The 23,639-nt window shown below is 39.4% G+C and overlaps 1 protein-coding gene across 3 annotated transcripts in view; it reads left to right on the forward strand.

Moving 5' to 3' along the window:
- Positions 1-23,639, forward strand: part of LARGE1 (LARGE xylosyl- and glucuronyltransferase 1) — a 347,716-nt gene that overhangs the window by 208,122 nt on the left and 115,955 nt on the right. For all 3 annotated transcript variants that reach the window (XM_085048913.1, XM_085048911.1, XM_085048912.1), the window contains one exon: positions 9,025-9,148. In XM_085048913.1, coding sequence (XP_084905039.1) covers positions 9,025-9,148 — 124 coding nt within the window. The remainder of the gene's footprint in view (positions 1-9,024; positions 9,149-23,639) is intronic.

Below are 23,639 nucleotides of genomic sequence, written 5' to 3' on the forward strand. Positions count from 1 at the left end.
GCCTGTATCTGGTATCAGTTTATGGTGCAGGTGTAGATGATAAATTCACACTGGTTGCTTGACTATCCCAGCTTCCAATTTTGACACTCATTTTTGAAGTAAACCTGCTGTTACAGTAAGTATATATTGTTTAATGAAATTCAGATGGTTTATTCTGGCTTTGGAATGGCTGTGTACAGCCCCTCAGAAGGTTTTGCAACCTGGTTTTAGCACAGTTAGCTCCCAAAGTGGAGAGGCATAAATGTACAACAAAAACAAAATAATCAAATCCCTTAATAGACAGCAACTCCAGAAGAAGAGAATTCACACTGAAGTATGTGTGGGTGTGTGTGTATATCCCTTGTCCAGTTTAGAAATGTCTCTCAGAGATGCTTTCCAATAATGTTGCAGAAAGTGGATTAAAATAGGGAAGTGATCAGACTGTTTGACTCCAAAAGGACAAATGGAGAAATAAAACACGCTTACAGTACAACAACTTACTAAGGAGGCAGTTTCAATATGCTGCTTTATTTGAAAGGCAATTTTATGAAAGGGTGAATGATTCTTGTTCATATCATGTGGTCATATCTTCTTGCATCTTTGCTCTTTAGGTTTGCCTTCAGTCTTCTGCTGGAAGCCTTAGCAATCAGTCCCTGACAATGGTTTTAGTACACTGTTTTATCATTTTTGTTAAGCTTCACAAAATAGAATAGATTCCCATATGGAAAATATGGATATGGAAAAACTCAGTAAGTACTGTTTAAAATGGGAGAGCAACTTCCATTATCAACACATAGTCTTTGCAAGTCTTTTGAGAAGTAGCATGTTCATGGTAGATGAGAGGGGTAGGACCAGAAAAACAATGCTAAAATAAGCATAACAAAAGAAAAAAAAAACCCAAACCAGTAAAAATCTGTGCCATTCTCTGTGCAGATTTTTTCTGAATGTTAAAATTCTGTTAAATGTTAAAACTATATCTATTTCCAATTAGAAGTTTGAATTATTCAGTGTAAACTGGCTTTATATTGCAAGGACATGTGGAGGTTTTGTCTATTTTGATTGTTGTTTCTAAGAGGTTTCATGGAAAGCTGCATTTTTGTGGTGACACGAGTTATCCTACTGGTTAGCTTCTCCTTGTTTTTCTATCCTAGTACTTGCATCCATTTTGAGAAGACTTTAATCTCAGTGTTTCCAAATGGTCTGCAAATAATAGGAATCTCACAGCTCAAAAGTTTAAACAGCCTCTCTTTGTGTTCCTTAAAGGAAATGTCCCTGTTTTATGTAAGCCACTTATCTGAGCAATTAGCAAATTTAAAAATAATTCTGCTATGTAATTAAATTATTATATAACAATTAATTAAAATAGTAAACCAAAACAAAGCTAATTAATATTGGTATTTCTGAGTCTGATGGATTCTGCCTCTGCCAAGAACATATTTGTTGTTTGCCCTGCACTACTGCTCATCTGAAAGGATTTGCTGAGCTCAACAGAGGTGGTCAAGATAAAGTCCAGTGCAGCTAATCAAACTTTAGTACATTCAAGATAACCTATCTCCCTTGTTTGCTCAGAACATACTTAAAGACAAATCTAAGTCCATTCCTGCCTAGAACTAGCTTTTCTCACTAGGCATTAAATTGTTTGCTAGAAAGAGAAGATACTCTCAAAAAAGAGACAGAGCTTCTTACAGACATTTCTTTCTTATCTTCTGGAAAACACAGGCTTCTTAAGCATCAGTTGATGCTATGGCTACATGGCCATGCTTCAGTAGTACTTCTTTCTTGGATCTCTATCTTTGGAGTGGCAATTGTAAAGGATGCAGAATAAGCCACAAAGAAACAACAAACTCAGCTGACAATTGGTATACAACCAAGTTTCCTTGCATTGGTTGCCACCGCAAACAGTGTTATCTTGGAGACCAGTGTGCACTTCAGAAATGGTGATGATTGTTAAGAAGGCTTCTTTTAGTTGCTAGGATGTATTTAATTTTAGGAATGAAGGATGGAGACAGGTCATGATGCTACATTTGGAGGATTGAGTTAGAGTTGGAAGTGGTTGGTTTGGATAGTGAATGCTTCATGATGCCAGCATCAAGTTTACCTCTGACTTGAGGGTCATCAGTAAAAACAGGCATGGAGATGTCTCTTCTTCTAACCCTAAATGTGCACCAGGCAATTCATCCTAGCTGGCATTGTCCAGTAGCCAAGCAAAACAGACATTTGAAAGGACTGGATGTTTCCAGTGGAGGAGTTTGCTTATCAACAAGTTTGCTATCCTAATCTCTAAGTCAGGCTACTGCTCCTTCATTTGTAGGATCACCACATTTAGTCTCAAATATAGTTTTGCAAGAATAGAAAAAAATACGTTGCCAAACATATTGTCATAGAGATTTTGTTTTTCCTTGAACACATCCTGAATGCAATCTATTGATTAAATGACTGACCCATCAAAGCAACCAGGCTTTCCTCACCTGTCCTTCTGCACCTCACTTGGTGTTTGTTGTAAGACACTGATTTCCATGAATCTATTTGGAATTCATGGAGATGTGTTCTTCTTTTAGCATTTCTGTATAGGTTAATAATTAAGGCATGTTTTAGCTTGCATTTTGATATAAAACTGTATACCTGAATTCCTTACTTCTGTAGGAAATCCCCACTTCTCTAATAAAAAAGCTCTGAGAAAAGGAGGCCACATCAGTCTAATCCCAGGGAGCATTAACATATTTGTTACACCCCCAACTTTGAGCTAGAGGGCTAGATAGAGACACAAAACAGCAGGAGTGCTGGGTCATTAAGGATAAAAGCGACAGGATTTTCTATAGATGGAGTGTGCTGTCTCTTCTCTCTTGCATGAATGTACAGCAAATCCTGCATATTGAACATTTCAGTTCTCCACAGGCCTAAAACACCAAGTTTCAGATTCAAGTCATACCATATATATATTATGAGACTTAGGCAAGCTACTTGTTCAGACCATTTGAGAAACTATATCTATCTCCAGGTTCCACAGAGTGGGAAAAGGAGAGGAAGGGGGTAGTGTGGTTGATTCCACATAAGAACACCATAGTTCAAAAATGTGTTTCATTCCCAGCGATAAAGGAGCTTGATTCCAGTTTTGTCTTTTGAGAACGTCTGCTCCAGCCACAAAATCCAGCAGCTTTTAACACCCAGTATGACATAACTGACAGTCTGTTCTCAGGAGGAGACTCAGCAGAGCTGGGATAGTGCAGGGTTTGCAGTCTGATAAATATGCATTGGCAGCGCTGCACAGAGGGAGGCTTGTGGAATGAATACTCAGTGCTACTCTGCAACTTTCCTGCTTTCCTTTCTTGCACATCCAGTTCCCAATTATGACAGATTTTATAAATCCATTGCAGGCCTAAAAAAAAAAATTATCTCTGAGCCAGTTTAACACAAACCAATCTCGTATCACTGTGTCCTGAGAGCAACCTGAATTCAGATTTCCCAAACCAAAAGACTAAACACTAAAAATTAACTCTATTGGGTCAAATAGGCAGAATGAAGTGCAAATACTTTTGGAAGCAGTGCTTGTAGTAGTATGCTAAAAAGCACCTGCATTTCTTTTTCAAGATTGAAGCAGTTTTCTGTAGCTGATAACTTCCCTTGGATCTTTTGCAACTATTGGTCCAAGTTACATTATTGTTTTTTAATGTTTTACTCCATTTCTGAAAATTGTAAACCTTGGAATGCCACAGAAACAGCCCACAATTATAGTTTCATATTGAAAAGATAATTTCTCTCTCTGCTCAGGTGTCTTAACTTGACTAAGAGCTAAAATGGTTTCTAATGTACTCCTATCTTTTCCAAAGACATGCTAAACACTATGTTTCATTTGCAAACAAAGAAAAACGAAAATTGCACAGTTATAGCATGTTCCTGGCACTTGGGTCAACTGACAATCCGTAAAAAATTAACTTCTCTTTTGTGTCAGCGAGTACTGGGTTGGTGTTCTGTGCCTTTTTTTTTTTTTTTTTTCTTCCCATCTATTTTAGTCCCTCTTCTTCTTTGGGGTGATTGTATTTACTTCTTCAGCTGTAGGCTCCATCTATGCTACAGCAATAGTGGCACAGTGATGTGGGGGGATTGTAAGGAATGGAAACAGAACCAGACAACCAGACAAATGCTTTTTAATATGAAGTTGCCTCTTTGTTTTAAGAAGGCTGCTTGCACCCTAAAAGTTAAGCATATGTCTAAGCATTTTTAAGAACAAGATATGAAGCTGCGTTAGGGAATGCTGTATGAGTAATGAACCCTTCTCTTTTCTTAGAACAAGTAGAACAAGGCAAACCAAATGAAAATCTAAATTAAATTAAAAGGATGACATGTAATTTCCAAGTAAGAGTCACAAGTCAACACTGGCTGGTAATTAAAGCTTATATAATCTAATGGCTATATTCCATGGAGACCACTTTGCCTTAATGGAGTTAATTTGAGAATTCAAAACCTCTGTCAGTGTTTCCAACTTTTCTTATGTGTCAGTCTATTTTGTGGGAGATTATTCTGGCAAAACCTACAAAGCATGACCTGGATTCTCTGATCCATATAAATGCATCAATAATACACACTTCTTTTTGTTTTTCTAGCTGTTCTAACAATAGAGGCATAGTGGAGAAAACAATCTTTAAAACAATCTGCCCATGAAATCTCTTATTTCTTCTCCAAAAACTTCTATAAGTTAACATAAAGCAAGAAGATCCATGAGTGATAGAGCTAGTGTGTGTTTAAGATCTGTGCAAAAGTTTGGGGAGTATATTCATCAATACTGGATCTGAAGTGGTGTAAAAAATTTTGAAGATCTTCACATTCAAATTCTTCACAGAAGAGAAAAGGGATTGTCATATGGACATTAGGAAAAAAAAGTTTCCCAAACCACCTTTTATAATTCTTGTTTGAAGTTCTTGTAACCATTTGTTACAGATATAAAAGGTATTACCTTGTTGTGCTTCCCTTAATAAAGTACAGGTTTTGGAAATAAACCCCCTGGGCTACTGACCTTTTTATATTCTTAGAAAATAAAATTCCTCTGTGGCAGAGAGAGAACTGTGTAACCAAGCAGCCAAGCAGCTGCCTTTTGAATTACTAACAATTGAGCTATGGAATAGTGCAGAAGAGAAGAGTGAGTGTTGGTTCACTACTCCCTTTTTCAATTGTAGATTTTTGTATTTAACTCTGTGGCAGTGGCTATTCGAAAAGAAAAGGCCACAAATGCTTGAGCAAGCAGATCATAAATCTGATGAAGAATAAGAAGTTCTGAAATGCAAGAGTAAGACATCATGATAAGAAAAAATAGAGAGAAATGGGCACCTTGGAATAGACTTCAAAATTCATGGCCTGACTTTTAAAATTATTGACTTCTTTTCATTTTACTAACTTTATAGGACCTCAGCAATTCTGAAAATGAGGGCATTCATTCAAACGCCTATATTTAGGTCTAAGAACCTATATTTAAGCATCCATGCTTGAAAATCTTGGCTAGAATCTCTCTTCGTTCACTTTTGAGGAAAGTAATTTAGGAAAATAAATGTGTGCTTTTCACATGTGGTTTACTTTTTCAGATAGAGTTCTGATCTTAAGATAAGTGGAAATAAGTTAATACATGAAGACTTGCAGTTTTCTGAATAGAGTACTTAAAACCTTGAGTTTCCACTTGATGGGAAATACCCATTTTTTGAAACTATGTTTTACCACATTAAGACATTAGTGCATCAGCATTTTCCATGTAGCAGAAACCGTGAAAAGCTGTAGTTGGTAGAAATTCAAATGATAAAAATCATTGAAGTATTTCTGGACCTTGTGAGAAATTCTATGGCTGTTTCCAAACCTGCTATGAATCTGGAAGACCTGGGGCTTTTGAAACCTGGGACACTAGAAACCTTTATTTCCAAACATACTAATTCATGTGAATACTGGGAATTTTCCATAATCTGTTAGTTTTGTGGGAGAAGTTTATCACAATTGCCATATGTTATTCCATAGTTGCATTTACTGTCACCATTACAGTATAGTGATTTCTATCACGACAAGATACAACCAGCCTTTACTATGTGTGGTTTTTTATTTTCTTGATGTGCCCAGTGGAAAATGAGCAAAATGTCCAAGTCTCATGAAATTCACCTTTCACTGGAATCCTTCACAATATCCTGATTGTCACCCATGATTCTTACAGCCAGTGATTCAATCATGTTGTCACATAATTATGGCATCCCTTTCACATATCTCTGGAGAAGGATTTCTCATCTTTCAGAATCTCTTCTGTATCTTTTATAATGAATCTCGGTTGATCTTTAAGCTTCTAAACTTGTTTCATAAATGCTCTGAAGCAATCCTTGAGGCTTTGCATATTGCAGCCAGCAGAAGAGGTGAAGGATGTCATCTGTGTGTATGCTAGTGTGGTTACCTTCAGAAGGTCTTCCAGCTTTGAGTCTGTGCACTGTTGGCTTCTAGCTCCCTGCTAAACCTCACATTTCACACAACTGAAATCGCGTCTGGAGTGAAATCTTCTGCGGCTGATGCACATTTAGTTGTAGATGTCATCAGGTCACTATACTGTTTTGGGGATATATTTTTGTAAGTGATAATCTTCTGCTTTGCCTCTGACACGCACTTTTCTTCCAGCTGAATCTTTACCATGAGGCTAACAACTTGAAAGGGATTTCTTTGTGGGAGTACAGCTCTCCTTTTTTCTTTTTCCCAGTAGGAGATGAACTAAAGTAAATGTCACCCACTTGTTCCCATTTAAGTTTCATACACTCTGGGTCATTCAGATAAGTATAAACTGCTACTGAACATCTGAGTGCCTTTGTGTCAGATTTTTTCTTTTCAACTAGTGTGTTTCATCTTGAAATATTTTATATCAATTCTGTTTAACTAAATGATCATTTGAAAGAAGATGGAGCTTTCTTTTTTTTCACTGATTTTTTACTCTTCCTATTCTACTTTAGAATACAAGATAAATAACCCTGGAATAAAAAAAACAGGGAAGGGAATTACTGAAGAACACCAGCTGGGAAATAGTCCTACCAGAATCCAGACTCAGCCCCTGCTTAGTAGAGGGACTTATGTGGGATGTGTGTGTTGACATTGAACATCTATTTGTCTTGAGATACTGCTCTGCCTGTACCCAAAGTTGTACTTTGTTTCTCTTGGCCTTGTCTACTAATGAGAGTATTTCCTGATCACTGCTATTTCCTGATTTTTACTTGGCAAGGTGCCTGGTTACTGCGGAATCTGCATGAGCCAGGATGTCCTCTTCTCCTCTCCTGCTGGGCTGGTGAAGCAGATGTAATTGCTGTGATCCCTTTAGCTCGGTAATGGGACACTCAGCAGCTGGCAGCTTACGCCTTTCCCTCTCCCCTCCTCCCTCCAGGGCAAGCTGGAGATGGAAAGACTTTTGTCTTTTTGAAAAGCACGTTGTAGCTTATTGTTTTGGATATTGTTAAAAGCAGATCAGCTGTGGGTTTATTCTGCCATCATGATTATCTCATATGTAAGGCTCCTACCCAGCCCTTTTCTGCTTTTCCTGTGAGCACATAATGTGATCCACAGTGTCCTTGAATCCAATACAGAAGCTCCACTGGCAGCCCTGGGTGCTGGGTTGGATCTTAGGAGCAATGTTTCTGACCCTGCAAAATACATTGCTGCTCACAACAATCTCCTCTTTCTGCTGAGGGGTCTGTTACAATACTCTGAACCAGTATATGTATTTTTACGTTTTCCTGTGGACTTTGTTTAGTGGGAAGCAGTATTACTCATCAAAACAAGAAGAGAAACGTTAAAGAGGAAGGCAACATCTTTCATTAATGCAGAAAATGGAGAAAAAATAACTTTCATCTTTTGGGTTAAGCCCAAAAATGTAATGGAAGTCTATTGGCCTGAAACAATGTAGCTTTCCTCACTTCTCATTCACACCGAAGAAGGTAGTAGCATCAGCCATCTTCCACTTTAATCAACATCTGAAACTAAATACTTCTCTTGTTAGATGAAAAATATCAATTAACAAGTACACCCATTGAGCTTTATAAATTCCACAGAAATGGGAATCCACTATTCCAGCCTAGGGATCAAAGAGAGGTTGAGCCAATGCTAAAGTCTAAACCATTTGTCTTCATAGTGGCTTTTGCAAACCCTGTCCTTCTCTGCTGACAGGGAAAGTTGCTAAGCTGAGGAAAAACATGGAAACTACAATTTGTGACTAATTTCCACTGGGAGGTTTTCATACTCGTACCACAGATGTTAAGATAAATTTTGTTGCTTACTGTCCCTCAAAAAGGGAGTGAGGTTAAGGGAATTAAACAAAGTATTTAAAATGTTCAAATTCACATTAGTATAGAAAAATCCATACACTTTGCAAAGCTTACCACTCTTGCTCATATTGGCTTCACTTGTCTTGATGTGAAGCTTTTCAAGTCCTTTAACTACAGAGGTGAACCCAGATATGGTGTTTTGAAGTAAAATATTTCTTTTCTTCCTACCTTTCTTTAACTGTTCCTCCTCTTAGGAAAAAGGATGTGGAGTGATTTGCAATCTCTATTCTATTCACTATGCCAGTGAGTAGCTGGAAGGCACTCACCTGAAACATCTGATTTTGGGTTCCTATGGGACAGCTGTTGATTCCCCAAGTTTGCTTTGTAGAAAAGTCCTACGTTAACTCTGTGGTCCCAGAATTTTATCTCATCCAAATTGTTATTTTTTAACCTTCCCTTGCACCCCCATTTCTCCACAGACAACTGTTCTTACCACAAAGATAAATTACCCGGTTCACCTAGAAACTGAAAGCAATCACTTCCACAGCTCAAGACCCCAAAGGGAGATTAACTTGGCCTTTTTTTAAGGAGCTGGTGCAGGGGACAAGACTCTTAGCTGTTAAAAAACATCACGTTCCACTGAAATCAAAGCATCTGTATGTTTATAACCACCTAGAAACTGATTAACAGCTAGAAACTGTAAATTGTTAATTCTGATGTTGTCCTTCAAGAACAGGAATTAGAAACCTTTGAACTAATGTGTTTCTCTCCCTTCTCATGTCAGGCGAAACCCACTCCACTTCCACCTCATCGCAGATGCAATTGCCAAGCAGATCCTGGCGACTCTGTTCCAGACCTGGATGGTCCCTGCTGTGCGCATAGACTTCTATGATGCAGATGAGCTCAAGGTAAAGACAGACACAGTCACTCATGTACTTCTGATTTGATGTCTTCCCTTTGTTCCTCATCTCCCTTCACTGGTGACTTGCAGGGGAGCTACTGCCTAAAATATTCTCCCTGATAACTAATTCTAGCTGACATGACTGTAACACCAATTATACTTCACTAGAAGATATTAAATGGCTAAAATCAGTGCAATTTCTCTGCTAATGGAATATGTTCTTTAGTAGCTTAGAATTTTGCTTGCTATCAAGAGGAACCTGGCTGTCCATCTGATCACTTCATGTTTTTCTAAGGATACTTCTTCTTAGTAGCAATGGTGGAATCTTAAGTATCTTGTTCAGTAAGCCCCCAAGTCTGTTACTGGAAACACTCAGCTGTCCTGCATTCCTTAAGCCCAGGTGTGTAACACCACAAGTACAAACACTGTGATGAGGTATCAGGAGTACAATAGCTACCTTTTTTTGTCTGCATGCCCATCCAAAAGGAATGAATATGAAAAGAGTTCAAATTGGTGGGGGGGGGAATCACTTAAAGTAATCATCTTTTCCTAGTTAAAAAGTTTAAATCAGAACATGAAGACACAGCATTGATTTTGAGCTGTATGTTTGTTACCTGTGGAGGTAGAGTGAAGTATTCAGATTTTAGCATTTGGCGTTGGTGGGAATAATTTGTATGACTTATCAGACTGTTCTGAACAGCGCCCTGAAAGATGGAAAAAAACAAAATTGAGCAAATTGTTGTGCTAGTTAAGGGGTAAATTCAAAGCACACCGTGGTTTGGAATATTAAATACAAAAAGCTTTGGAAAAGGGAAAAAAGTGATTCTTGAGAAAAATACTTTGTTTCTGTTTTTATTTTTTATTGGTTCTTCTACATAAAGCCATAAGCCAATATTAACCTAATTAGCCAGAGATCTTCCTTCTGTTCTTTATAGCTTCGTAGCAAGGAGGAGGTTTGTTCTTATAAATCTTGTACGTGTCTATGTTACATGTGCTTTTCTGCAAATTGCAGGGTTTTTAATTAGCCTCTCAGCTGGGGAAGACAAACCTCTTAGTGTTTTCCTTCTGGTCATTTGGGTATGGTCCAATCTAGTTAAGTAAATAATAACCAAGAGAGCTTACTTCAGTGATCCCCAAATTTCTGATTTATAGGCAAAGCACTGAGCAGATACAAGGCTGCAGAGCAAACTAGTTTTGTCCTTCCCTCTTGACTCAACCTTGATTTTTATATGACTGGTGACCTAAATCAACACTAGACTATCTTGCATGTAACCCATAGGCTTTAGGTTGAGGACCACTTTCTAATGGATGCAGGTATTAATGCATAAATTGGTCTTTCCAGGTTTGCCACTGTTTTTCAGAGCTCATCATGCTGCATACCTAGCAATTTTCCTGATTTCAGTGGCCAAAAACCACAGTATATAGTACTGAGCATAGGGGAATGTGGCAGACACTGCCAAAGGAGAGCAAAGAGTTATAAATACAAACGGAGTTTAAAAAGCCAGGAATGATGCTGGCTCCTATCCAGATCATTCTGCAGGTTTTAGCAAAGAAGACAGAGGAGCTGTTTACAGACAGCTGTGGGAGCTCATCTCATTTGTTTCCTATGTAGCCCCTAGAGAGGATTTAATGATTGGTTTGGGTTCATGTATTTCACCTGCACTCTTGGGAGCTGTATTATGCTGCACTGTGTTAAGAAAACATAGAGCTGATGCTGGATGTTTACTAGAAAGTCTGTCTTTCTCTGAAGTGATCTATGAATTCACTGTTACAGTATATTCTATGCTTAGGTTTAAATGACCCTCCACAGTTCTTTTTTAAACCTGTAATCAATACCAACTCCTGGCATTTAAAAGGATTTTGACTGAGCAATAATATGAGAACGTTCTGCTTAGCTTTCATTCACCAGTGTTCAATTGTTTTGGAGCACATTTTAGCTGCTACAGGAAATATGTCGTTTCATGTTTGGGTTTTTCCCATTGGGTATGTATGAGCTTCCAGCCTTTTCCTTCTAATGCAGCGGGAGCTGGCATGTTAATTTAAGCCCTGGGAAAAGTTCTGCTTCTGCTCCTGCTCAAACAGTGGAAGGGAGCACAATATTAGATCCTCCATAAATAGTATGGATGCTTTTTTGTTTTCAAGTAGCTATTTAGAATTCAGGCAACAGTTTGCACTAGGATATTAATTTTTTAAAAGGCAGAATTTGGAGACTAAAATATTTGGCAGTGTTTCTTAACATATCCTGCAGCTCTTAAAATACATGCTGTTTAACTTAGAGCAATCAATGTCCTGAAGGAAGGTGTAGAAAGTTAGGCTTGGCTGTGGCTGTTGTTTTTTCTCAGATTTTAGAGGAAAACTGGACACTTCATTGCAAGAAAGGGAAGAAAAGGAACCACAAATTATATCAGAATTTTGGGAGGCAGCAAACCAGCATATCTACTTTGCTGCTGTGAATTAAATGTATCAGATGTTCCTTTTAAAATTTAGAGAAGTCTTATTTTTCCTTTTGCAAGGTGACAGCTGTTCACATTCATGTTGCACCACAAAGAGCCTAGGTTCATTCTCTCTGTGGAAGCAGATGCTGCCAAACGACCAGCAGCCTGCTTGGAAGAGGGATGGAGCACAGGAGAGAATGGAGAGATACACCAGAGAAAGGTGTATCTTTGCTTGGGGCACATGATAGGGGATGGGATGGAAGAGGAGGAGACTTGACTGTGGAGCTGAGCCAAGATAACAGCATTTCCAGGAAGAGGGTCAGACACTGTTGAGATGGCAGCCTGCTGGATGTATTTCTTTAAACCAGTTAGTTTGAAGATTTTAACAGCCAGTTCTGCTAAGATGCTTGTAACCTCCCCCAGCATAGCTCAGCCTGTCTCCTCACTGCCTTGCAGATAACCACAAGAGAGATGGATGGATGCTTAAAAGCTCTCCCTCAACTTACAAGGTGCTCAGATTGTGAACTCTCTCCCATTAACTAAACTTGCTGCATGCAGTTAGTAATCAGCAATAAGCATCCTTGAAGTGTGGGCTGCTGATAATGCTGCCAGTAATTGAACTATTCCACAGCTACATTCTTCATTCTTGCTCTACTCAGTATGGCCCACACATAACTCTTCCAAATTTATGTGGTCACATATGGCTGTGACTGCAAACTGGAAAGTTATTTGGCAATGTAAATTCACTTCATATGATCACTTTAGTCATTTTAATCAGCTTTGGTCCTAATGCAGGAGATGTATCTATTACAGCAACGCATCCCACGAAATAACTGGAAACTGAAAATGGTCTTCTTTGAACATTAAAAAAAGAAGTAAAACTACTTGCGAAACATTGATCCATTACAGCTGTGACTTGCAAATATCAGGCTGCAGGATACTGGTGTTTTTTCAGTTCAGTCTTACATGAAGAAATCCAGAACAAATGATTGGAAATGTTCAGCTGGGGCACTTGGCTTCTACACTTCATTGTTTAATGTGGAATCTCGTGTCAGTTCACTCACAGGGAAATAAAGGCATTAAACCCATTGTTATCTGCACTGTCCCAGAGCAGAAGGAACAGCTGATAAGGCAGTACTGTATGTGATGGGTGGAATATAGATGAGGTGAGTTTGTTTTCCCAGATGTTGCCTGACACACTGATGACAACGTCAGGTGAACTGAAGAAGGCAGAATCTAGAATGAGCAGTTACCTGCTCTGCTGTGAGTAAATGTCCCAGATACACAGTCTCTTCATCACTGATAGAGAGAAAAGCCATCTCATTTAAATAGTTTAGCCCACATCTGCTGCAATTGGTTTATGAACTTGAAGGGATGGTGAGCAGGTTTTTGTAGTAGATGAACATTTGACCTGAAAGTGAAATGTGAAAAGCTACATTCTCTGCTGTATATATGGACAATATTCCAGCTTTTAGTGTTCCCAGAAACAATGGACTGCAAATCTGGCTGCCAGTGCTGCACTAAGTGATTTCATATCAGAAATGTTGAAGTCTGCACACTCAGTCAAAATCAGTGATCTGATCTAGAGAGCACAGCCAAACTGGGATAGTGCCTGGTGTAAAGCTCACCTATCCTGGGCATTACTTAAGCATGAGATGAATTACTTCTTAGCCACTTTTCATCTGGACTTTGAAGGCAGTTCACTAGGTCAAATATTGACATCATTGGGACAGACATCCCAAAATATTCTGAGTTTAAAGGGACCTGCAAGGATCAAGTCCAACTCTATAGTGAAGAGTCCATACATTGAACCCACAGCCTTGGTGTTATTAGCACTATGCTCTAATCAACTGAGCTAATGGGCAAGGGCTATGAGATTTAAGCAGAAAAATAAGGTTAATTCTTGAGTTATATCTGTAGTGTATCTGGCTCTCAGGGCTGTGCCTGTATGCACCCCCAATGCACCTAAATTCCCACAGAGGTCCAGGAACTCCCAGGCTTCCTGTCTGCACAGATGAGATAAAGGGCTGGTGTGAGACAGCAGACCAAGTTGAAACCAGGTGATTGATGGAACTGCTGGCCATCTGCACAAGAAGTATTTGACAGCTTGTTACAGGAGTGGTCCCAGTGGGAATTTCAGACAGTTCTTGAGATTTCCCCGGCAGACCCTGCTGTGCCTAGAGCAATTTGTATGCTTAAGCATGTCAATTAACATCCTGGGGAAAGAATCTGGCTGTCCCAGATATTCACAGACAGTTCCTGCTGCAAAGTTAATCAATTGTACAAGGGTAAGACAATCAATAGAAGCAGTTCCTGCATGTGTAGGAATGATCATGTAGGACAATCTTCCTGTACACATTTAAGATAGTTGGGAAGTATTTTGTGTATAGTTTAAGGTGTTCTGTAGTGATGCATCATGCATGTCATGCAGTGGTCAGGTAGGGTCACCAAAATTATACAGAAACCTGTTTTAGGGAGTCTCACCCAACCCAGCTAAGATGACCCTGTAAGAACCCTTGCTATGGAGACTCCCTTTGCCATCTAGACAGCAACCAAGTGTTCTGTCTGGCATATTGTATTGTCCATGCAAAAATTATTCTAATTCAAATTCCCAGTAATGTTAACTGTTTTAAAGTATGCTCAGTTTGTGAGTGTCTTTGCAGCAAATTGCACCAAAAGCAACTCAAATGCCATGAACTCTTTGGACACCAGCAGAAGCTCTTCCAATAAATGATGGCAGTGATGGGGCTGTGTATACTGTACATTGCCATATACCAATTTTGGAACCATGATCAAATACTTGTAACAGAGGGGCAGAGACGACCTGCTGAACATGGGAGAGAGGGACCTGACTGGCAAGTGGGAAGATGTGAGAGTGTAGCTCATGAACAGATTATTAGCTTGGTGTTTTTCACATCAACGGCAGAGGGTGACTATGACAGCAGTGTTGATAAAGCCTTGAACAATAAAATTGGTCAGCATTCTCCTGCCTTCCACCATCTTCCTAGTCAAGAAGATCCACTGGATGTTGCATAACAATTTATTTCACAGTAATAGTGAAATAAATTGTCCGACTGACCCCTAATCTCTCATGGATGTTAATGGTTTCACTGTATTTGCATTGCACTGCATGCAGATGATATCTTGTTAAGGGCAGTGCAGGATTGTTTATCTGTTAAGTAGTTCACTGCATGCCTCAAAGGCAAACACACAAAGTTATAAAGCAGAAGTACACTACTTTTCCTTCCTTTCTTTTCCACTTCATATGCAAGATCTAATTGCTATTAATGCCATACAGAATGAGAAACCCAGCATCTGTTTATGTTTACATTCATTTACGCAGCAGTAAGTATTCAATTAAAGTGTTTCTACGGCACTGAGGTTTTGATCTAAAACTGTCACGTGTTTTGGGGGGCTTGCAGTGCTCCTGCATTTCACCAGCCTTTGGAACTGGCCTACTGCACATGTCAGGGAAATTATAGGCACAGACTGCTGTTTCTTCCTGCTCTTTCCCCTTCTCTTGTTTTTTGTTTTTTTTTTTTTGTTTGTTTTATATGCAAATTTAAGATTAGTTTGAAAAACAAAGTCTATAATCAAAGCATTTTACAGGTTTTTATAACTTGCGTGGCTTAGTTTTAGACTTGAATTTCCACACTATAATTGAGATTTTGGGTATTTTCTAATGGACGTACTGAATACTAGAGACCTGAAGTCTCAGGTGATGAAATATGCTTGTGGTTGTGACACAGTGCTGCCATATTAAAAAACAGGGTCTTTTATCCATGGTTTTCAGAACAGATGACTGGACATTAACAGACCAGGTTTTGTAAGCCAAGATATTTTCCTTCAGACTGTTTGGGAGGAAATTAGTATCCACCAAGAAACAGATAGCAATTCAAACTCCCCAGCACAGTGGAACCTTTGTGAAGTGGTCAGAATCTATCTGTGCAGACTGAGTAGCCTAAGCAGTACTTCCTCTGCCCTCCCAGTCCCTATTCTTCACCAAAAAAAAAGAGCCATGCGACATTGAAGATTATTATTTAGATGTGTTTTCCATTATTACTCAGACCTACAATATGAAGAAAGTAATTTTACATAAAACCAAACTGGGTATTAAATTTCTGCCTGTTCTAAACAGGTGGTCAGAAAGAAGTGGTCAGAAATTGGTCATGATAGTGGGAGTTATGGTGCCTTCCTGACTTAGCAGTTGTCATCTGCTTAGTGACATGTGGCTTTCATGAGCAGCCTCACCTCTGACTTTGGGGAAGGAGGCAAGATACCAAATGTGGAATCATTTTTTGAAGTTTTTTTTGTATTTTAAGATTTACAAATGTAGTCAGGTAATTTGAGATTTTGAGCTGTTGGAGTCAGGTACACTGTGATGAAGCCCAGTGTGATGCAAGGTGCAGTATTTCCTGGGTTCTTTCAAGGGTCCTAGTCTGCCCACTGTGTTACATTGTTCATTCCTTCTACTGCTATTCCAAAACAAAGCCTCATGTCTGAGATTGTACACCCCTTGTACTTTCCTACCGTTGCTGGTGCTTTGAAAAAAACCTTGGAATTCTTTGTTAGTTTTATAACTTAGTTCTAATTGCCATGAGCCTCTCTCCGTAGCTCCACCTTTTCTTGATTCCAGGGGAAAGCAGTGCAGTTGTTTCATTCTGCCTCCACCAGGAAGATGGGGTAGCTGCTCTTTGTAGCATATGTGGAATGAGGAATAAGGAGCCAACTCTCTTCCACTTAACATCACCCACATTTGTATCATAGTAGCTGATTGTGACATTTCAGTAGCAAGGATTTTTGTTTGGCATTCAGCTTGTTAAACATTGCTCATTGCAGCAACATGTTCTCTGCACCCCCGGGGAAGGCAGTTTTAGCAGAGAATGAGAAAAAAAATGAATAACTCTGCATGAGATTTTCCAAAAATTATTCAGTTTGACAAAAATTAAAAAGCGTGCTCTGGAAAAAAACTAAAAAAGACACAAGCTCTTGAACTAACTTTGGCAGCTGTTGCTTGTTCCATGCATCCCCATTACAACAACTTCTTTCTCAGAATATTATCACCCACCTGTGAGAAACGAAAGCATTTTGCAGTCCTAACCTTGGACATACAGAAATTATTTGAACGCTTTGATCTCCCTGAGAGGTACAGGTTGTATATCCCCTGTTCTTGCTGGGGAGAGTTAATGGTCGTCCTGTGCTCCAGCACAAGTTCTTTTTTTTTGGCACCTGCAGGTAAAAAGCTGGGAAGGCATATAATGACTACAGTGTAGATGGTCTTAGATCTTAATGGCTTTTCACTTGCTCACAATGACACGCCCCTGTCAAAAGGCATTCAGTTAGTCACAGAAGAACAGCAGTGGCTGTTCAAGGCATTCCTAGTCAGCATCAGTATTGATGTGAGCATCTCACCAAAATACTTTGTGATCCTTGCTTTTAGATTTACAAAGAGCTGAAGTTCTGTATTTCCATGTCTGATTGATAAGCTGAGAATGATAGGAGGCTGAAAGGACTCCAAGAATATTCTCGATTCACCACCAGGGAGCTGAAAAGGTTAGATTTCCTCATTTGTAAAGTACTTGGTGTTGGCTTATTTCTGAGAAACAACTGAAATTCAGGGAAGTGTTGGACAACAGATCAGATGTCAGCTACTTCCCATATATAGCAGTTCAGCAGGCAGTGTAGGCACAAAATATTCTGAAGGACTGGGGCTGAAATAGTCATTCTTGTGGAGAAAAATGAAGTTCATCTTCTTTGTTCACCTTTTTGTGTGACACCTTTTCACAGTTCTGGAAATGAAAAGCCATGCTGTGTGCCTGGCACAGCACAAGCACTCAGTGAAATCACTCATAAGTCTTCTGAAACCATCTCAGTCTGTGTAAGGTTGTCCAGACTGATTTTATTCTGGGTACTTTCTTTAAAAGGGGGATCTATAGTAACATCATTAATGAAATTACATTGATAGTACCACTTTTGGAATCGATATGAGAATGTTTGAGCTTCTAAATTGAGAAATTTTGTTTCTGTTAGTGGAGTTATCACTTTTCAGGTCAATCTGCAATCCGACAAAGTTTCATTTTTTGAGGTTATTAATGGGTTATTAATGAGGTGCCACTGATGGTAATTTGACCTGAGTCATTTCTCTTAGCAGAGCTACCGCTTTTCAGATCACATGATTTAATCCTGTGAAAGTTTCATTCTTTGAGCTTGAGTTGATGGTGGCCAGGTCTCATCCTTTCAGAAACAAAGATGAAAACTGAGTAGTATTTTGATCCCCTAGTAGTTTCCCCATATATTCCTCCATTACTTCAGGTTTGACCCCTTTCACAGCTGAATGGATGCCACAGTGTTTAGCTGACAGAGATGAAAACCTATTAAGGTAGTCCCACCTATGTTGTTTTAATGAGACATTTGAGACCTGTGTTCCCCTGTCTATCTGATTGCAATTTTATCTGGTGGTCTTTAGGGTGAAACTACAAGAGTACATGGAATTAGGATGCTACTAGTGGTCTTAGCCCTCACACAGATGTTTCAAGAAGTGTTTCAAGAAGTTTTAACAGTTATATGCGTGTTACATGGACACTTCATGTAAACACTATTTATGCAAATTCACTGTTATCTGAAGTATTTGATGATATTTCACCAGAAGCTGGGCAATTGAGACTGATGCCATGAACTTCAAGTTCAGTGCGTTGAAGGAGCCCAATTTTCCCAATGTCTTTATTTTCTTCAGGTTGTTTCTCTAGTTAGTGCTGCATTGTTTGAGAGACATCTTAGCTCCTTCTAATAACAAAGAAAAATAACGCTTTTTTGCCCCCTGTCACATTCTTTGCTTCTTACCTTAGGTTACTGTTAGTTTTGCCTGTTCATAATTGTAATACTTTTTATCCTTTATTATTCTTTTTATTCCAGATGTATTCCTGGAGCGTTTTAGTCCCCAGGAGTTTTGATCTATTGTAATACTTACCATTGGAGAAAAGAACACTGCTTCATGTAATTTTTGTTCCCGTGAAGCAATAATTGCGATATAAGAAGTTCTGCTCACCTGGCCTCCAACTCTGCAGGATGGAGGATGGTTTGTTTTCCTGCAAATTCTTTGCTTTTGCTGAAAATAAGAGACACAAGAGTTCTTTATGGGATGTGCATTTATTCCAGTAGTTGAATGTGCTTTCCACCCACTTACGGTCTTTTTCTGGTGCAGCATTTTCAGCTGTTAAAGTTTTACCATTCCTACTATTTAGGCAGAAACAGTAAAAGTTTAGGTCTGGAGAAAGGTGATTTTACTGGTGAGATGCCCGACAGTAGGTAGGGACTTTCTTCTGAATAAAAGAATGGATAATTTTTTTCATATGTATTTGCTATGTTTTGATTTTGTGTTAGGATCTCAGAGGTCTGGTGGAACCTTTCCACATCCTTTCCACAAACCATCCTAGGGCATCTGGAAGATTCTGCACTGAATTGTGAGAGTGCTTGGTCACTCTAACAGTGTTGCCAGGGTCATGTCACAAAGCTCTTGAGCTCTGGCCATGACTCCAAGCCTGACATGGAGTTGAAGAAGCAGATGGACAGCCCTCTTAGTCATATGGTTGAGTTTTAGGTAGTCCTGTGAGGAGCAGGGAGTTGGACACAATGATTCTTGTGGATCCCATCTAGCTTGAGATAATCTGTGATTCTATGATTCTTTATTTTGCAGCTCTGGCTGTTGAATACTGTTTTGTATGGATACAAACAGGAGAAGATCTTTCAGGCTTAAAAGGTTGGGAAGTCATTCCCTTAACATTTTTGGTGTATTTTAGACCTGCAGCCTCCTGCCAGGTATTACACCATTACAATAGTCACTGCAACTGTTTTGCAGCCTTCGTTCATCATCCTTAAAAAAGGATTTGCCTGTAGGGAAAGAATCCCACTTCAGATAAATTTTTGTCACTGAGTTGAGGCTCTTGTCTACCTAACATAACATATGTTTATGCAGGATATGCTGTTGCTTTTTCTTCTGGACAGTGCATCTTGATGACACCTTCTGTTATCCTGACATCATGCAAAATACAGATTGTGTGCCTCTGGACTTTGACCCCAAGATCTGCATGGAAATTCACTAGAACGTGGAATGGCTGCAGCTAACATGCATGTACTTGCACAGTTACTAAAGTCAGAAAGCTGACAGTGATAATATTTTCATGGATTTGTATCTTCCCTGATGAATTGGTACAAAGAGCTTGTTGATTGAGTTCACTAGCAATTAAAGCGGGCAATTGATCTTTCTTATCTTTCCGTACAGATGAAGCGAGAAGGGCAGCCATGAGTTTTCACCACTGGGCAAATCCTAGCCAGATCTACCTGTCAGTCAGCTTTTAGCAGAAAGCTCTGGCTTCCTGCCATTTTATCTGCTTCAGCTTGTTTGTCTCTTTTCACTCATTCACTGACAGGAAGGAAAAAAAAAAATAGCTTTTATCTTATCTTCTAGGGAAGGTTGGTACTTTTGCCTCTTCTGGAGAGGTGGGACTGGGAGGCTGGTGTTTGGCTGGTTTTCACTGACCTCTCTCAGGATGCTCAGACACTGGCTGGTCCTCCACCCTTGACTGCTGCACTGAAAACAGCTGGAGTTGAGGTCAGAGACTACAAAGGAACAAGAAACAGCACTGAGACTGTCCAGACTTTTCCATTCTGCAGTCCCATCTTGCACAAATGAAGAGAGGAAAACAAAAAGAGTATTCAGCATTTTGGAGATAGCAAGAAACAGTGAAGAAATTTGGAAAGTCTCAAATAATAGTAAAAAAAGGACTCAAATGGAAACTGGTCGTTTGGGTTTGATTGGGCTAAACAAGGTGGGAGAAAAGCCAGCCAAATACCCAAGGGTAGTGAGATAGTCCTTAAAGATCCCAGAAGGTGAATTAACTTCTTCGTCAGTTCTTTTCTGAAGAAGCTGTATGGCTGAATGTCTTGTTACCAAAATGGCAAAGACCAAAAAAACAGCCCACATCAGTTGTACTTACTTTTGCAGTTTCACCCATATAAAGCATATTGGTTCCAAAACCAGAGCATGGAAAAGCTCTTGTCACCTGCAGTTAATTTTGTTATTAAGGAAGTTGTTTTGAAGAAGCATCCTTAAATCAGGTTTTTCCCACTTGTCTGCCCTTTGTGTGGATGCATGTATTGGTGAGAGATTTGGAAAGAAAGAAAAAAAAAGAAGAAAAAAAATCCTGAGCATCAGTCACACTGTGTTACGGACTTTGCTGCAGAGATGAGAATTAATTTGCAGTTATTTTCCTTTGCTGTATGCTGATGCTGATTTGGGAGGTTTTGTTTGTTCTGCCTTTTTAATATCTAATCTTCCTTTCCAGTTGTGGCTTGCTCCACAGTTTCTGCATTTGCTCTACATTATCCAGGACCCAGAGGTTCAAATAATCATCCATCTCTATCTCAACCTTTTTGCTCACTGCTATTTGTATCCAGACTTGTTGCATGCATGTGTGGAAGATATCATCTGTTTCTTAAAGTGAAAGATGAGACAGAATTCTATTAAAGTCACCAGTGCTTCTGTGATGAGTTAGAAGAACAGCCGCAAAGGCCAGCAGAAATAGAAAAATGATTTTAGCAAAGATGTATAAATTCCTTTCTCCTTACAGTTGTTTCTTAGTGCAAGTTATTATTATTTCTTAAAATACTCAGAAACCAGAAATTCTGAATCTAGAAGAGTTACCCAGCTTTGCTGGATTTTTGGTTTCCTTGACAACCATTCACATAAATAGTAAGGACTTGTTATGGGGTGGAATATCAGTATAATCAAAATCAGTGAATCACCCAGGAAAAAAACTAAATTCAATGTTGAAGTTAGAAGTTATCCAGCAAACATTAATAGAAGAGTCTGTTTTTGTTTGAATAAGGCTCTTTTGTTAATGTTTGCTGGATGCCTGACAAGGATGGAGCAAAGGCAGTGATTTTCTGAAGGTGAGATGCAAGGAGATTCCTTTTGGCATTCCTTCTGAGAAAGCTCTTGATGGTGACAATAACCTGCTTCCTCTCAGAATTTTTGGTGACTTGGAATTTCTCTCTCTCAATCTAGGTTGGTTTTTGTTATTATTATTTTTATTGTTATCTGTAAAAAAGAAGTGTGCTAAAGACAGGCTTGAATGCTAATCCATGTTTAAATACCCATATATATAAATGCCAACCTAGTTGTCTCCTTTCTCAATGATTCAGTTAACTCAGTCTCTGCAACAAGGTGTTGATACTGCTTTCCTGGGAGCAAGAGAGTGAGAAAGGGGATCAGTCCCATGTCCCTGCAAAGAGCTTAGATATTGGGAGGTATAGTCAATGTGGAATGGGAAGGATTATCCTGGAACTAATCCTGATTGATGGTAGTGCTGCTGGAATTGTGACTCAAGTTTCTGGAATGTGGGAAGAGATGTGGCATATATTCACAGCAGGAGGAAGTTCTCCCTGTGTGAAAAACAGTGATGAGAAAAACTGTGCATCAAGAAAACTTCCTGTCTTGTGCCAGCAAATCAATATTGTTTGTTTACCCCCTCTTTTTATGCTTTCTATTGCAAATCAAAAAATATGATCATAAAAATGGTGGCAGTATTTTCCTCCAGTTCAGAAATTACATGAAAGCCTCAGGTCTGTTAGCTTTGTCTTAAATGAAGGCCACACGATTTAAAAAACCAATATCCTGCTACCTGTAGTGTTCATAGTAGCAGCAAAGCACTGATCAGGTAATGAAAAAGCTGTGAAAACAAGTTGTCAGCTGCGTCTAGAAAGTTATTTATCCAATCTGAGGAAATAACAATTTGTATTGTTACCTGATTCACACATCAGAATTTCAGGGTTGTTTCCCATGCCTGGGACATTTGTAAGGACTGCCTGAAGGCAGCAACTGCAAAACACTTTGGCTGGTTTTCCTTCACAGAGATCCCTCCTGCTGGAAGTTCTTTCACCATGTAGATTGCACTAGTTTTCAATTCAGCTGCAACTTGTGCAGATTTAAAGCACTCTGTGATTTTGCTGTGGTCTGGAAGTTTTGCTGTGTTTGCCTTTTTTAAAGATTCTGAAGTTAGTTTATCGCCTGACTCACGCAGTTTTCAACAAAGGTAATGCCTGTGTTGAGGTTGGTAAGAGCGAGTAGGTGCTGAATACTTTTGGATGTCCACATTTCCATTGAGTCATTCATTACAAAAACCTAATTCACATTTCTCTTTATTTAATCAGCTTATTCTAGATGTGAGATATTTTTAATGGTAAAACCTGGCATGATATCTCTGGGAAGGCAAAACCTACAGACTGCATTTTCTACTCCCCCCTGCCTTTTCTGTTTTCTGACTTCTATTTGCTGCCAGCTGTTCCCCCAACACAGGGGATCTGCAGCCATTGAGTCTGAATGGTGGTGGGATTTGGTTTAGTTTGATCCCATTTATGAGCACACCTCTGAGGTGGGGCAAGAGGCATGCAAGTGGCACCTTGTGCTTCCAGGGCTGCTGATCCTCAGCCTGGGCATCACCCCAGCCAGCTTGACCTACAGGCTCTTGCAAGGCATTGACCTTCCTGGAGTTTTTGTGGAGTCAGCTGAGCAGCAAGGGTGTCTTTTATTTGGAGTGGGGAAGGGGATACTCTGTCATAGCTCTGGATTATTTTGATTGATTTTTTTTTTTTTCCCCTAAGCGTATCTAGGAAGATGCAGTGAATGTAGTGACAAAATCAATACGGTATTGAAGGTTGCATTTTTCCAGGGTAAACTGTTTAAGGACATGCTGCCGGGGAGAACACTTCATCAGCCAAAATTCCATCTTGCCATGCTGAACAAGAAGCACTGCTTGTAGCTTAGAGGGTGCTGTGGTGATATATATTCTGTGGGACAGTGAGGAATTTCATTAAGAAAATGGAAAAAATACTGTTTTAATAGAGAAGGCGGTCTGACAGGAACATCATGAAGTTCAACATGAAGTGCAAAATCTTGTACATGGGAACTACCCCATGTACCAGGACGTGCTGAGGGCTGCCCAGCCTGAAAGAGGTTGGCAGAAAAGTATCTGGGAATCCTGGTGGACACCAGGTTGAACATGAGCC

This window comes from Lichenostomus cassidix, chromosome 1Aa (assembly GCF_008360975.1).
Source record: "Lichenostomus cassidix isolate B80296 chromosome 1Aa, HeHo_3.0, whole genome shotgun sequence".
Taxonomy (NCBI): Eukaryota; Metazoa; Chordata; class Aves; order Passeriformes; family Meliphagidae; genus Lichenostomus; species Lichenostomus cassidix.